The sequence below is a fragment of the Echinops telfairi genome, unplaced genomic scaffold (assembly GCF_000313985.2).
Source record: "Echinops telfairi isolate 266 unplaced genomic scaffold, ASM31398v2 ScPeMD7_7479;HRSCAF=8517, whole genome shotgun sequence".
NCBI classification, from domain to species: domain Eukaryota; kingdom Metazoa; phylum Chordata; class Mammalia; order Afrosoricida; family Tenrecidae; genus Echinops; species Echinops telfairi.
The window spans coordinates 1044382-1061353 of NW_022111383.1; the positions used below are offsets into that span (position 1 = coordinate 1044382).

Sequence of the window (16972 nt, forward strand, 5' to 3'; positions counted from 1 at the left end):
GGGCCGCCATTGCAGCAACAAGGAGGAGGTCCTGCACCAGAAATATGCACCAGTCCTGGGTGTTGGGCGCTTTCCTGCACATCTGCTAGGACGCCGTGTTGCAGCCCTGGGCTGGGAAGGCCAGACAAGATGGTAAACCCACACAGGTTAATTGAGAAAGGCCTCTGAGTGGGTGGGATTTTTTTTCATTTAATCCAGAGTTTTTCCTTTCCTAAAATGATGCCACACGTTGCGATCAAACTCCAAATGGTGACTCCGAACCTGGATGGGTGCCAGGATCACCTACCTGTGAAGCTTTTAAGCCAAACAGATGGCAGGGCTTTCCCTCTTGAATGGGCCTGGAGATGAGAAGTACTTACATAAGTGAAAGTCATAGCTCCGCAGGTAGATGTGATTCTCATCACGTTAACAAGTGCTCCTCAGATGCAAATGTGTGTGGGAGTCTCCCAGGGATCTTGTTAAAACGTGCACTCTGATCAAGTCGGTCTGGGTCAGAGCCTGGAGAATCGGTCTTGCTTATAAGTAACAGTATGCAGGGACCTGGTCGCCAGACCAGGGACCACACTTAGAGGAGAAAGGCTCCGCCTCCCTTTCAAGTGTGGCTGGGATCCCTGATTGAGACTATCTTGAGCATCCACCCCCATGGCCAGCACTCACCGGGCACTCAGTAGGCCCCACGGCTAAGTTCAGTGGCACAGGGTTGGGGAGGAGGCACGGGAGGCTGTGTCAAGCGGCAGAGTGTGTGTTCAAGGTGTGGAAGAGCCGCATCACAAATGCAATTATTCTGAGGATTTGTGAAGAAACTAAGTTCTTCTTCCTTGGCAACCAGCAATCAGAGATGTCAGGTTGGTAGATTAAAACTTGACACCTCGTTTGATCTCAGGGGTCTAAAGGATAATAAGTACTTTACATCTGTGGAGCACCTTATTTTTTTTTCCAAAAAGCTCCAAGCCCTTTGCCAACTCCCTCGCCTGGAGAAGGGAGGGTGGAGGGAGAGCTTTAATAACAGTTTTCAAGACTCTGAAGCCTTGTTATTAAGGGAACGGTGGCCAGCTGTTCTCCGTGCCCCTTCCTCCCTCAACCTGAGAAGCAGTACAAGGAGAAAGGGCCTCAATTGCCCTGGATTACACATGGGAAAGACTAACTCTTGGGAGAGGCAGTGTGGGGCAGGAGCAGATGCTTGGGGGAGGTAGTGGGTTTCTTTGAAAGGGAAGTTGTTACTGCTCCTGACCATGAAACTTGGGCCCATCTCTCAGTGAAGGAATGGATCAGCTATTCTCAAGGAGTCTTTCTGATCTCCAAGTTCTATGCTCTATGGGATAAGGGGGCCTGGGGACAGTCCTTCTAGCCCACGACCACCACTGCCCCCTTGCCATCAAATTGGTTCCAACTCATAGCAACCCTATCAGACAGAATAGAACTGCACCGTACGTTTTCCGAGGCTGTCAATCATTATGGCAGCAGACTGCCTCATCTTTCTCTCACGGAGTGGCTGGTGGGTTTGAACTGCTGACCTTGAGGTTCTCATTGCCATCCAGTCAATGCTGACTCATAGTGACCCTATAGGACAGGGCAGGACTGCTCCTATGATTATAAGTGTTAATGGATGAAGACAGTCCTGCCTTTCTTCCGAGGAGTGACTGGTGGTTTTGAACTGCTGACCTTGTGGATCACAGCCCAACTCGAGTCACAAAATCCTTTGCCACAGGGGAACTTTTTGCTATTTGAAGTGTGAGAATGCTTCCCCACACTGTTCTCCTACGCCTGCGCAGTCCCTTCCCTTCTTGGGCAGCTTCATGTTGCTTTATGGCAATGGTTCTCAACCTTCCTAATGCCTTGACCCTTTAATACAAAATTATTTTCATTGCTACGTCATCACTGTCATTTTTGCTACTGTTATGAATCAGGTGACCCCTGTGAAAGGGTTGTTCAACCCCCAAAGGGGTCACGACCCACAGGTTGAGAACCACTGCTTTCCGGTGTTCTACAGAAGAGGCCTAAGCTGGGTCTGTGCTCCTTCTCTGAACAGTTTACTCGTCCTGTACATCTTCACACTTCTTATACACTTCTCCGTGCGTTTGTCGCCCTGCTGTGATGCTAGAAGCTATGTCACTGGTATTTCAAAAACCAGCAGGGTCATCCAGAGTGAACAGGTTTCAGCAGAGCTTCTGAACTAAGAACAGACTTTGAAGAAAAATAGGCTGTTCACTTCTTAAGAATTATCGAAACATTGTCAGATATTGAAAATGTCCTGAATTGAAGCAGAGCATCGTCGGAGGAGGTGCCAGAATCTGGCCCTCAGGAGGAAGGCACGCAAAGGATGACAGAGGAGGAGCAGCTTTTTCAAGCGAAGTTGACCCTGATGACGTTCATGGAGTGCCGCCTGAGGAACGAAGCTTTGGGGTCTTCCTTTGCTGTTGGCGTGCAACCCCCAATGAGAAGAAACAACTGCAGATTGTTTTTAGTAATCAGAACTTGGAATATATGAAGTATGAATCTTGGAAATTTGGAAGTTGTATAAAAGGAAACAGAAAGCATCGAGACCAATATTCTAGGTGCTCGTGAGCTGAAATGGACTGGTATTGGTTATTTTGAATCAGAAAAATTATATAGTTTACTCTGCCAGGACAAGGTGAGAGTCAGCATCTACTCAATGGCAGTGAACTTTGAGGTGAACTCTGCCATGAATGACAGAAGAATGTTGTCCCATTCATCATCAAAAGGACATTTCAAGATCTGTCTTCAAGCACAATGCTGTCTGTGATAGGAAAGAGCTATCTTCATACACGGAAATCCAATCAATACAACTAATATTCAAATATACATGGCAAGCACTAAAGCTAGTGATTCAGAAATTGAAGACTTCTACTAACATGTTCAGTATGAAGTTAATCAAACATACAATAAAGATACATGGATACTTATTGGCAATTAGAATGCAAACGTTGGAGACAAAGAGGAAGAAACCATAGGAAACCACAGCCTTGGTGATAGAAGCAAGGCTGGAGATCCCATGGTAGAATTCTGCAAGACCAACAACGTGTTCACAGGAAATACTTTTTATCAACAACACAGAAGACACGATACACGTGAACTTCACCAGATGGAATACACAGAAATCAAATTGATTACATCTGTGGGAAGAGACAAAGGAGAAGTTCGATCTGAGCAGCTAAAGCCAGGTCAGGGGTCAACTGTGGAACAGACCATCAATTGCTCATCTGTAAGCTCCTGGTGAAGCTGAAGAGAAAGCAAGTCCCACAGAGCCAAAGTACAACCTGGGATCTATCCCACCTGAGTTTTGAGAACATCTGAGGAACAGATTTGCTGCACTGCACACTGATGACAGAAGGCCTGAAGGGCTGTGGGAGGACATCAAGACCGTCACTCATGAAGAAAGCAAACGTTCATTAAAGAGACAGGAAAGAAAGAAAAGATCAAGGTGGATGTCAGAAGAGACTCTGACACCTGTTCTTAATCATAGCATAGCTACGGCAAATGGAAGAAATTAGTAAGTTAAAGAGTTGAACAGAAAATGTCAAGGGCAAGGGCAACCCGAGAAGAAAGTTAAATAGGATTTACAATGAAACGTGCAAAGACCTAGAGTTAGAAACCCGAAAAGGAAGAACGTGCTCAGCATGTGTTAAACCGAAAGAACTGAAGCCAACTTTTGAGCCTCAAGTTGCAATATTGAAAGATTCTGTGGGCAAAATATTGAAAGATGCAGGAAGCATCCAAAGAAGATGGAAAGGATACTGAGTCTCTGTCCCAAAAAGCTCCAGGAAAACAAGTCTGTGGGAACTGATGGAATGAATATCCATCGAAATGTTTTACCAAGTGATGAAGCTCTGACAATACTCACTGGCTTATTCCAGGAAATTTGGAAAGCAGCTAGTTTGGCCAGCTTATCAGACGATAGCCCTATTTGCACCCATTCCAAAGAAAGGTCACCCAACAGAATGCACAAATTATGGAAAATATCATTGATAGTATATGCAGGTAAAGTTTTTGCTGAAGATCATCCAATAAAAGTTGCAGCAGTACCTGGCCAGGGAGCTGCCCGAGGCTCAGGCGGGATGCAGAAGAGGGTGTGGGCTTCATGGCTGTTGTCAAATGGATCTTGACTGAAAGCAGAGACACCAGAAAGAAGTTGACTTGTGTTTCATTGACTGTGCAAAGACACTCGGCTGTGTGGAGCATCACAAACTATGGATGGCCTTGAGAAGAATGGGAATCCCAGATCACTTCCTTGTGCTAGGGCCGAACCTGTACATGGAGCAAGAGGCAGCCATGCAAACCGAACAAGAGAACACTTCATGGTTTACAGTCAGTGCGGGTGTAACTTCAGGGTTGTATCTTCTCACTATACTTATTCAGTCGGTATGCTGAGCAAATAATTCAAGGAGCCAGACTAGATGAAGAAGAAAGTGGCATCATTAACAACCTGTGATATGCAGATGATACAGCCTTGCTTGCTGAAAGTGAGGAGGACTTGAAGCATTTGCTGATAGACACCAAGGGTTGCAGCCCTCAGCATGGGTTGCCACTCAGTATAAGGAAACCCCAAAGTCCTCACCACTGGATGAATAGGTAACCCCATGATAAATGCCGAAAAGGTTGACGCTGTCAAGGACTTCATCATACTTGGATCCACAATCAATGAAAGCAACAGTCAAGAGATCAAAAGCCACGTTGCAGTGGACGAATCTGCTGCCCAAGACCAACTTAAGATGTTGAAAGCAAGGCTGTTTTTTTGAGGACCGAGGTGCACCTGACCCACACCATGGTATTTTCAATCCCTTCATATGCATATGAAAGTGGGCCAATGAGTAAGGGACGCTGAAGAAGAAGCGATGCATTTGAATTGTGGTGCTGGCAAAAGAATCCTGAAAGTACTACCAAAGAACCAAAGCTGTCATGGAAGAAGTGCAAACAGAATGCTTCTTAGAGACGAGGATGGTGAGACTTCAGCTCATGCACTCTGGACATGTTGTCAGGAAAGACCAGTCCTTGGAGAAGGACATCATGCTTAGTCAAGTAGAGGGACAGTGAAAAAAAGGCCCTCTACAAGCTGGATTGACACGGTGGCTGCAAGAATTGGCTCAGACGGAAGAGCAAGGCTGAAGATGGCACAGGGCCAGGCGGTGCTTCATTCTGCTGTCGATAGGAGCGCTATAAATCAGAACTGACAGGAGCCAACAACAACCACAACAACACACATCTCCCCCGAATCAAGGGAATCTTTGCTGTGAGCGTAGCCTTCCAAACTGACTCCCGCATCCTCATAATCTCTGTTGGGTGAGTTTGGCTTAACCAGTCCAATTTGGGGAAGAATCTCTTGGGGGTCTTAGGGTTTCCATGTGTAGAGCACAAGGCAAACAGGACCTCTGAGGACTCTGGAGCCTGCATAGGGTAGAAAAATGGAATTTGGCACAAAACTACATGGGCAGCATTTCCCTGAATTTTAGACTCTTGATCCTTAGAGTCTCTGGTCTGAATTGCTCTTTCAGACCTCCGTGTGATTCTATTAGCCTCTAGTTAAGGCTATAAGTCAAAGGCGTTTGGGGTGGGCTTAGGGGTGGTGGTGGTCTTTAAGCCTAATAGACCAATGTGTTTTTTTATTTTGCCTCGTTTGTACTCTTTCAAAGGGGTTCTTGTGGCACAGCGCCTAAAGCACTTGAATACTAACTGAAGGGTTCATATTTTTGCACCCACTTCTGTAAAGATCTACAGCTTTGGAACTTCTATGGGGAAGTTGTACTTTGTCCTATAGAGTTGCTATGAGTTGAAATCAAATCCACAGCCATGGGTTTTGGTTTTGGTATTCCTTTCTGCTCTGTGGACTTGCTCTCATTTTATGTCAGCTTTACTTGAACTTGCACATGAGCAACTGCTAGTCGGTTCTGCAGGCGGCCCCGACTTTGTTCTGGCCGGTGACACTGAGCTCCTCCGTTGTCACTCTGCATTGCCCCTTGTGCATGCTGGACAAGGAATGAAGACCACCGAAGAAAAATCGATGCATTCACATTATGGGACTGGCAAAGAATACGGAATATACCGCAGATGCCAGAAGAACAAGCAAATCTGTCGTGGAAGAAGTATCTGTACCCAGAAAGCTCTTCGGAAGAGAGGATGCTGAGACTTGGTCTCTTGTCATCGGAGCTTTCTATCAACAAGGACCAGTTCCTGGAGAAGGGCGTCACCTTTGGTAGCATCAAACTGAAAGCTAGCACCATGGAGTCATTCCTAGCTCATAGCAACCCCCTAGGATAAAGTCGAACTGCCCCGATGGGTTTCAGAGACTAGAAGTCTATTGGAACCAACAGCCTCATCTTTCCCTACGGAGTGGCAGATGGGCTCCAACCGCTAACTTCGTGGTTAGCAGCCCAACTTGTAATCTTGCGGCCCACCAGGACTCCCCATGCTTGGTAGAGGGTCAGCGGAGAAGAGCGAAGGACTAACACGGTGGTTATAACAATGGGCTCGCACTTCACAGCCATGGGGAGGAGGGCACAGGGCCAGAGCGCGTTTCATGGAGTCCTGTTGCCCAGAGGTCACCGTGAATCTCAACCAGCTGGATGGCACCTACCAACAGTACCCTCTTTTTGGGTGACGGAACATTCGAACTAGGAAGGGACTTGGGTTTAAGCTAAGGGAACTTTTTTGTTTATAAATGAGAAAACCAGAGAGAGGAAGTGACCGGTCCCGAGGCCCCAGCAGCTTGAGAGTGGTGCAGCCCAAACTAGAATCTCGGGCTCTGCCTCTGCAGGATGCTCCTCCCTGGTCTCGTGGCCCCTGGTGTTGCAGTCTGCTGCTGAAAAGAAGGTGTGCCTTCCCTTCCTGTGCAGCCCTCTCCCTTCAGCCTCACAGCACAACAGCTTCCCAGCTCCCTCTGCCTCCCTGGGCCGCCAGCTAATTCCTGTTCCGAGCTCTGTCATTGGGGACAATGCACAGCACAGAGCAAAAGAAAAAATAGCAGTTTGATTTTTTCCCCCCACGTTCCAAGTCGAGCTGGAAGTGCTGGCAGTTTAAAACGAACCACACAAATAAATCTTGTTTTGACTCATCGTCCAGGGGGTGGATAAATATGGAACCCCCCCCCCCAAGATATAATTTTGCAGTCTTTTTTTTTCTCTCTTAGCATCACGGCATGCTTCAATGTGCTGAGAAATTTTTCATTCTGCCTCCAGAGAAACCGCGGCACTCTCTCAGCTAAGTGCTTTTGCTTGCCTCCCAGCAAACAGATATTAACACACACACATACACCACACACACACACACACACACACACACACACACGACAAGCAACCGAACCCACCAGCTGCACACTCTGAACTGAATGCTAGCACTCGACTCTGAGTTGACAGCTCTTGTTATTTAAAGTCAGAGACGGGTGATCTTCTGAATTTCAACAAGTCTGTCTTCCAACAAGCTGGAGCTCAGAGAAAGGCAACTGAAATGATGGAAGGGGTCGAGAGGCCTCGATGTCGGAGGCACAGAACGGGCACAGGCTGTAGGAGGGAGGCCTGTCCTACAGATCCGAGGATGGGGAGCAGAGAAGTGACAGGGGCAAGCCCACAGCAAGATGGTGGCAGAGCCAGAGCAGAGTCCTCGTAATGGAAATGAGGGGCCGGTCTCAGGAGCTAAGCTTCACTCTGACCTACTGCGTGCATCATGAATTTTACCAGCCTCTATCAAAATATCGGCAGCGGAGGCTGGTATTCATCGCCTTCAACTTCATTGTCAAAACACCAGAGGTGTACACTGGCCCTTTAAAAGAAGCATTGCATCTCATTTAGTGGCTCTTGATGAACATCTTTGTGCGGAGGAGGCCCTGGCTGGTGTGGATGGGTAAGTGTTCAGCTGCTGACCAAAAGGTGAGTAGTTTGAATCCACCCAGAGGCTCCTATGAAGAAAAGCTTGGGGATCTACTTCTAAAAGCACACAGCCATTGAAAACCCTATGAAGCCCAGTTCTACTCAGAACCATGGGCTTCCATGAGTCAGAACCCACTTGGAGTTGACTGGCGTGGTGTGCGCCCGCGAAGTGACACAACTTGACAGTCTCAGGTGAGAGGGTAGCCAGCTGAAGAATTCTGAAGTTCGAGTCAAGAGAGGGCCAGGAGATACCCACCGCCGTCCTTCCCGCTCCTTCTAAGAGATTGCCTTAAAATATCTGGGAATTGCTTTCCTAAATACAGAAGACGGCCCCTTCTTTTCTCATGAGGCAACCTTGCTGCCTATGGTGCAGAGGCCGCTGAAGAGATTCCCTCCCTCAGCAGAGTCCACCAGGCAGGATCCACCACCACCCACCCCCCGCCCCCCCCAGGGCTGCAAGAGGAGGAACTGAAGTCCCTCTCCAGGCCAAGTGATACTGAAATCTGGGTCAGAACTCCGTCTGGGCTCTCCAGTCTGGTGCTCTTATTTTCAGACGTTTCCATGTCAAGCAATCCCACAAGCCTTAGTCATTCCTCACACATCGATCTACAAATATCCCTCCGTCGTGTGCTCCAAGCAAGCCTCTTGGCCCATTTCCCTGCTCCCCCCTCTTCTTTTCTGTTGCACAGCACACGCAGGGGATGGGGATTCCCAAGAAGGAGCCCTCTGGTTCATCAGGAGCAATAGCATCCTAGATACAGCCCAAGTGGACTTCTCAATTCCACATCATCGGAACAAGGTGCGGCTCACTTCATGGCACACAAAATTGAATCAACTTTTGATGGGTCGGAAGACACGGTATGATCTTGTAGTGCCTTTGAGTCATCGTGAAAACCCCCTGCCATCAAATCAATTCCACTTCACAGCAAGCTGATAGGATGGAGTGAGACTGCCCCGTTCAGTTTCAAAGGCTGTATGTAATGCTTTCCAGAGCTAACTGCCACATCTCTCTGCCGAAGATGGGTCAATGGATCTGAACACCAGAACTCTGTATCCCGGCAACATGAATTCCCATGGGTAGGGGGGACTACCATTTTTTTTGGAAAGTTCAAATTATTATGATAATAGATAGCAGAAACTTTATTGAAAATAAGAATCTAGAGGGAAAAAAGGTTAGTGGAGCGTGGGCTCATATACTGTTGTGTGGGATCCCAGTCTCCACAATTGAATGGGTCCAAGGGGTGGTTGTGTAATTGAGTGGTGAAACTAAAGAGACATCAGATAAGATGAAGCATGTGAGTGCTCACCTCCGGGCCCATTGTGATCTTAGGAGCCAGATCCATACAGAGAAAGAGAGAATAGATTTCCAACCAAAGCTTATATACACTCTCAGGGTGTGCCAGTCCCCCACGTGCCTAACAGGGAGGAGTTGTATGACAGACATACGCATGACAGGAAGGCACACACGTAACAAGATAGGCGGGCTCCAGAGTCTAGATGGCAGCCTAACCCTGTCATCCCTAAGGCGGCTTGGCCTTAGGGGTCTTTGGGTTCTCCTTCAGGGGAACGCTCCATTATTCCTGATCAGAAGGGAGTGGGCTCTCCTCGGGGTGGGACAGACTTAGGGTCTGATGGTTCTAGATGGCTGAGAACCTTTCAGCAGTTGACCTCCAGGTGCATAGTCTGTGACCATGTGTTTGCAAACAGCACCTTAGGTTTGGCGTATATTGGGGGGGGGCAACCTGGGGGGTCACTTTCCTGTTTCCCACACTGTTGTTGTTGCCCTCGAGTCAGTTCTGACTCACAGTGACCCTGCGTACACTGCCCAGCTTCGTGCCATCCCCAGAGCTAATTTCCAACGCAGTGCCATTTACACTTAAACCGGGCACACTCTTCCAGCGGACGTCAGACCTTTATTGGGCATGGGGAGGGACAGAAGCTAAAGAATTGGCAAAACCCTCACTGCGTGTTAGCTTCTGTTATTCCATTTAGTACATCACTGAGCTGCCGTGAATACATCTTTGTTATCAAGTTATGATTAAAAGGCCGAATTAAATATTTCACCACGTAAACATAGCAACCCACTCACATGTGAGCATTGTCATATTTACACACGCAATGGCTGTGCGTCCTGGGCCCTCTGTTCGCCCTCTTAAGAGACACCCCATTGACAAGGGCCAAGACCCTGGAGTGCAGGCTCCCACCCCTTCTGGAGGAATCAGTCGGCTGGATGGGCTGAGAACTTCTGGCCAACATGTGCAACTGCTCACGGCCACTGTTCTTCAGAGCCAGGCACCCAGCAATAGGGAACAGTTGGGCCTCACGGAAGGACCTGCAATTAGGCTCCCAGCACTCATCCATCGAGCACCCACTGGGCTAGTACTGAGAATCCAACCCTGATCAACTCAGGACTGCAGCTGCTGCTGCTCATCAAAGCGGCCTCCAAGCCAGCTCTGCAGCGCGCCGCAGGAAGCCCATGGTGCAGTCTGTCCACCTAAGCTGAGTCTGGGCCCTTCAGAATGCCTGCAGGGAATCCAAGGACCCGCCGCTCAGCAATGTCCGTTATCCCTTTGCCCTGCACACCTGGAGAGCCTGCACGCTCCACCCAGGATCCACGGAGAGTGGTGTTGGATGGGGATGGGGCAGGCCTCAGGTACTTTCTAATGCTGCATTTCGCTGTGGAGATTCTCTGAGAGGGCCAAGAACTCTTCTCTGCTTTCTGGATGATTCTGTCATAACCGGTCCTGGGGGGGACAGCCAGGGCTTCTCAAGCTGCATGGTGAAGCCCTGCTCCTGAGTGCCCTCTGGCGCCTCTCTCAGGTGGGGGCTCCTCTCTTTTGCAGGAGGCTGTGGGCGACCGCATCCCTGTTCTTCTGCTGGGCAATAAAACTGACAAGGAGAAGGAGCGCGAGGTACCCCGGGGCCTCGGAGAGCAGCTTGCCAAGGTAAAGAGCAGGCACGGAGATCTGCGTCGGATGGCACTCTGCCAGGGCAGTCAGGCCCAGGGACCTTTGTGAAACCTCCCCTGGAAGCCGGCGGGAAGGGAGCAACTGGGCAAGAAGAGTGTCCTGCATCTCGGGGGGCGGACACTCTGCTTTGATGACATTAGAACGTCCCCCAGAAAGCCACACGTTATAAGATAGAGCCAATAGGACCCACTAGGCCCTGGAGAATTGCCCCAAACTCTCTTTACGGGTAACACCGAAATGTAAATTACCCAGGCCCTCATCGGATACTTAAATCCCCGTCAGAGGAGAAAGGCTCCCTGTCTCTCAGGGAGTTTGTTCTTTGGGAAAATTCACCCTTTCTGTAACGATGAGGCCTCCAAACGAGGGGCTCGAGCTACACGGTGGGGGGTATGGGGTGCTCCTGCCCGAGATGGAGCCTGTGGGGCTCAATGGAAACCGGAAGTGCTCGCTCTTTTATTGCACTGAGGAGAACAGGGGCGCGGTCTAGCCCGGCGGTTTGACGGCACAGGCCCTCAGCGCCGGGGCGATGGGCACACACGTGAAGAGTTGAGGGACAAGCAGGAAGAGGGGTCTGGCGGACGTTCCCGTGTCCGGGTTCCTCTGGTCTGTAGGAAATGACAGGCCTCCAGACCTCGTCCACCATTCCTAAGTCCAAGAAGCTCTGCAAACAGAAAGCTTTTTCACCATCCGGGTGGCCAAAAAAAAGATAATGATAATGATAATCAGCTTGGAACAGAAATGCACCCATTCATGGCTTTGATGCATCTCACTTTGTGTGAATACGAAAAGTGTTACATGTATGTGAATATCTATGTGTTATACGTAGGTGAACATGTATGTGGATGTGTGTGGATATGTATGTGTTATATGTACATCGATAGAAGTGTGTTATATGTGAATGTGTATGTGGATATGTATGTGGATATGCCTGTGTTATGTCCACGTGTATAAGTAAGTATGTGTTACGTGTCTGTGACTGTGTGTGTTGGATTTCAGAATGCTGCCCCAGATCCACTGAGCACACTGGATAAAGTGCGATTCAAAGCCTCACTCACTGCCTTCAGCTCGATTTTGGCTCATAGCAACCCTATAGGACAGGGAAGAATTGCCCACGTGGGTTTCCAAAGCTGTAACTCTTTACTGGAGCAGAAATCCTCTTCTCTCTCCCATAGAGAGGCCAGTGGTTTCAAACTGCCGGCCTCACAGTTGGCAGCCCAGTGTATAACCCACCATGCCACCAGGGCTCCTTAGTGTAAAACCGGTCACCAAGACATCCACCATGCCTCATGGTAGCCCATGCCTGTCAGAATAGAATTGTGCTCCACGGGGTTCTCAATGGCCAACCTTCCAGAAATGGGACGCTGGGTCTTGCTTCCAAGGTGCCTCTGGGTGGACTCAGATCCCCAGTTCTGATTAGCAGCCAAGTACATCCGCCGTCTGAACAGCCCGAGCCCTCCGATTTGCAGTGTGCGCACGTCTGGCTTTTCCTGAATCGAAAGCGTATAGGATTGTAAAACACACCTGTCTCCAGCAGGGTGGGGTCAGGAACTGGAGACCTGCGTCGCTATTGTCCTCTCCTTTTTTTGTCCGCACAGGGGAGAGTAGCGTTTGGAAGAAGTTAGTGGCTGATTCAAAAGAACACCGAACTCATTGTGGAGGTGGGGTCAGAACTGGAGGCTGGAGGACAACTCTCGCCTTTCTGCTGGGGGCCCTCTGCACTCTCCACCCCCCGCCACCCCCAGCTCCACTCTGTCCCACAGCCAGGTTCTGAAAGAAGTGGACAGGGGAGAGAGGTGGGGCGTGGGGCTGGTGATGAGGGCGGAGGCTGCCGCCGGGCCTCTTGGGCGAGGACCAGAGAAGCAGACCTCACAAGCTGCTCAAGAACCTCTGGATCTGCAGCCACAGAGGGCGGGCCTGTGCCAGACTAGCCCACGTCTCTCCCACAGCGCCCGCCTCCTTGCCGTCCTCGAAGCGGGAAGTGAAATGAAATACAGTGAGCCCAGGCCAGGGCTCCTGCATGCACACAGCACAACCCCAGCTGAGTGAACTGTGAGGCACTGTTTCTAGGGCACCGGAGCTGACAACCTGGGCAGCTGGAGTGCTAATGAGCTGCTGAGAGGAGATTTCCCAAGGGAGAGACTCAGGGACGTCTGCCCCAAGGTGTATGGACATCATCGGCCTCCTGCCATTGAGGGACAGTGTGGCCCGCCCGGGCAGCCATGCACTCTCCCTAAGTCAGTCTCCTGACTGTGAAATATGGCACAAAGTGGGTTGCCTGCCCCAGGCTGTGCGTCCTTGCTGTCTCCCAGGGCAGGGGTAAAATGAAGCGAGGTCGCTCATCCTTGAGAGTGGTGTGGGAATGCAGAGCTCGAGGGCCGCGGGCAGCATCCTTGTTTGACAACTGTTACCGCTCACCTGGGAGAGGGTTGCCTAGCTCACCTTCTCTGGGAAGCTGGAGGAGATGGAAGCCAACCATGCACAGAGTTGGAGGTGGGGGTTGAGGTATTAAGGGGGGTTGTGAGAGGGTAGGAGCCCTGGTGGGTTATGTCTTAGGTTGCTAACCACAAGGTCAGCAGTTGTCTGCTCCCTTAAAGAGTTATAGTCCCCAAACCGCAAAGGGTAGTTTTACTCCATCCTATAGGTTGCTGGGGTTCAAAATGGACTCAGTGGTCATGGGTTTGGGCAGAGAGGATTGGCGCTGGGGGATATGCATTGGGCTCCTATGTTAGGCAGGGTTCACTAGAGAAACACAACCAGGACACTTATGATTATATGAGGATAGATCTATACAGCACGAAGAAATGTAACAGCTAATCAGTCCACACAGCAGTACAGAGGGCTCAGTTCAACTCACTTCGGTGGAACAGTTAATGCAATGGAAGTCCTTCAAGGGTTGCCAAGTTCAAGGTCAAGGAAGCTGACAGCTGAGTCTTCCCTTGGGCAATGCAGCCAGAGTCTGCCCACGGGCAGCAAACAGCAGGGCAGGCAGCCAACAGTCAGCAGCTTAGGAGCTTAGCGAAGCTGGCCAGGATGGGATATAGAAACGCAAGCAATGCAAGTTGACAGGATCCACCAACATCAAGCTCAAGTGATGTACCTACCAGCAGCGTGGGGAAGCAGGAACCTCAAGCTCTATCAACACAATCCATGGGTTGACTGTCCCACAGGTAGTATAGCTCACAAGTTGAGGCAGAGAACTAGCTAATACAGCATCTGGCTGGTCCGATCACCAGAGAGCAGGGGCAGGCCTTGCCAAGTCATGTATCTCTTTGCCCTCCAATCAAACTGTGACCTGATTAATCCCACACATTTCTATTGGCTAGGTTTGCCTAATAAACTTAACTATCACAGCTGCGAACTATAAAGTTAGAGGTTCACATCCACCAGTCGTTCCGTGGGGGGAAGGTGAGGCTGTCCCATAAATCTTTATGGGAAGGTCTATAGATTGCTGAGTCGGACACGACTCCATGGTGGGTGAGAGGAAGTAGATGCTCACAGGGTGCCCCTTACGCCTCACAGCCCTGTCTGCCCAGTACTCTCCTTTCAGCCTCTGTGTTTCATGGTTCTAGGAGAACAGCCTGATCTTCTATGAATGCAGTGCCTCTTCCGGTCACAACGCCCAGGAGTCCCTGCTCCAGCTAGCCAGGTAAAACAGACACACCTGAGCAGGGGTAGCACCTCTTGGATCCAGCGGGGCCAGGTCCTGTGGGAGACCCTGCCTTCACCTTGGCCCGGGGCCTTTGTGTCCAGCACCCGAGGAGATGGTGGTTTGTGTGGGATTTTAGGAGTTAGGGACAACCTTCTGTGGAAGCACCCAGTAAAGACTGAAAAGAAAGTCTCCCTGTCACCCGCTCCCGGCAGGCCCTTCTTCTTAGTTTTAAAGCCTGGCGTGATCCCTGAGACCCGCTTTAAACATGCATGCTCCTGGAAAAGGTCCTACGTCTCACAGGCCCCTCCCCACTGGGAAATGCCTTCCCTGGATCGGTTGGCGGCCAGCTGAGAGCCAGGATGGGTCGATAGAAAGGGTCTGAAAAGTCAATTCTGTCCCTCGCAACAATTTAAGAATTATTTGAGAGCCATAATACATTTTCACAAATAAGCGAGATCATCATTATCAGAATAATATCCTTTACTTTTTTTTATTGGACTTAATGTATGGAGGGAGCGCCGTTGGCCAATCCCAGGTCTAGACCCTGGGCAGGGCAGGAGCGAGCAGCCAGTGGGAAGAGTGGTGCAAATCAGAGGGACTCAGGGTACCGTTGTGAAAAGACAGGTCCTGTGGAAATATGATTCCTGCAGGCCCTATGCCAGAATTCAGAGCCCCCCCACCCACCCCCCCGCATTGAGCTCCATTTTCATCCATCCAGCCATCTATCCATCCATCTGGGCATTCCTTGCATCCACCCATCCAGCCACCCACTCAACTAATACTTAATAGTGCCCACTTTGCACCCAGCGCTCATTTGGAGACATTTAAAATGCTTTTTGAAAATTTATGTATTTGAACTCACAACAAATCCACCCTGGAGAGGCTGTGGGGCTGCAGAGCACCCAGGAGAAAAGTTCTGGGCTCTTCTCTGCCACAGAGTCTCTGGGCACGGCCCCCTTGCCCCCGAGCTTGGTTGGTCTTGTAGGCCTGTCAGTCACACCTACATCCCCTGGTCCATTCTCAGGTTGTTCTGGGAACATCAAGGAGCGTACTGAGGGTGACAGCGCTGCCTGGCAGGGGTCAAGCAGGGATAAGATGCTTATGGTGACGGTGAATCCCTGACCTCGTAGCTTTAATCTGGAGCCACGCCCCCTTGGGATGAACCACTGACACATGCCTCCCCAGAGCCTCCACTGCATGCTCCTCCGTGGGCTCAGCTGCTGCAAAGCCACAAAGACAAAGGATGCAGCCCCAGGCCTCAGGCAGGCAGCTGGCTCTGGTGGGGAAGGAAGCCAAGGAGGTGGTGCATTGCGATGCTGGTTGAAGGGCTGTAACAGAGGGGAGGGCACAGGGCACTCAGTCCAGCCTAGAGGATCAGGGGAGGCTTCTGGGAGGAGGTGTCCTGGAGGGGCCATATTGACGGAACTCTCCGGCCTTACTGTTAGAGTGAGGAACCTGGACTCCCCAGGGGCAAGATGACTCGTCTCTCTGGCTGAGTTGCCTCTTCATTTCCCAGTGGGCCTGTAGTCCTGGGCCAGGACCTCTCGACCACTGACCCTACTTCACTGTTCTCCCAGGATCCTCAAGGAGCAAGAAGATACAGTGAAGGAGGATACCATCCGGGTCAGTACCTGTGCCAAGAAGTCATCCTGCTGTGGCCGATAGAAGACCTCCCTGGACTGCTCCCTCGGGAGCCTGAGGCCCGGGGCCGCTGTGAACCGTGCACAGGAGCTCCAGTGTGGGTGCCGCCCACCAGGCCGGCCAGCACTCTCTCCTTGTCAGTGACTTGGGTCCCTGGCGGGAAAGAGCATGAAGCAAGTCAGGAATGCTGCCCACCCTTGGGCATCTCCGGCCTTTCCTCTGCCCAGACACCCGCTGTCCCTGCCTTCCTTTTCCGGTTGGTTTCCTGGGAGAAAGGAAACTGATGGGCTTTTCCAGAACAGTCACTACGTGCCTTCTCTACCTCCCTTCTCCTCCCCCTTGCCCTCCGGAGCTGCGCGCTCTGCAGTCTCCGTGGCAACTGTGCAGGTTCGACTGGCTGCGTCCTGCAAGACCAGAGGATGCTCTGCTTGGGCGATGGTGGAGTGGGGGTCCTGCTCCAGCTTCGGTTCACTGGAGGCCAGTGGGGTGGCTTAGTTGGTCTTGTTGTTGGGAGAAGCAAACCAGGGCCCTCACATTCGATTCTCCCAAGACGTGGGGCCCATGGTCATCTGCTGCTGCAGTGGCCCCTCAAGTCCTCTGGAACTGCCTGACACAGAACGAGTCTGGCCCCACCAGGACGGAGGTGATGGGTTCATTCCGCCCAGGGGCAGTGCAGCGGGCTGACTTCCTTCCTATGGAGCTTTGATCCAGAGATGGAAAGAAAACTGGGGGAAGGAAAACAACAACAACCACAACACCCCATCTGCTGCTAAACACAGAGAGACCATTTCGGAAGGGTATAAATAAGGTGTCTATATATAGCCATATAAAAGCCA

General features: G+C 50.6%; 1 protein-coding gene across 1 annotated transcript in view; it reads left to right on the forward strand.

Moving 5' to 3' along the window:
• CRACR2A (calcium release activated channel regulator 2A) overlaps positions 1 to 16388 on the forward strand; it is an 89801-nt gene extending 73413 nt beyond the window's left edge. The window contains exons 15-17 of the mRNA XM_004717646.2: positions 10721 to 10822; positions 14416 to 14492; positions 16073 to 16388. Coding sequence (XP_004717703.1) covers positions 10721 to 10822; positions 14416 to 14492; positions 16073 to 16160 — 267 coding nt within the window. The 3' untranslated portion in view covers positions 16161 to 16388. The remainder of the gene's footprint in view (positions 1 to 10720; positions 10823 to 14415; positions 14493 to 16072) is intronic.
• Positions 16389 to 16972: the final 584 nt, after the last annotated feature.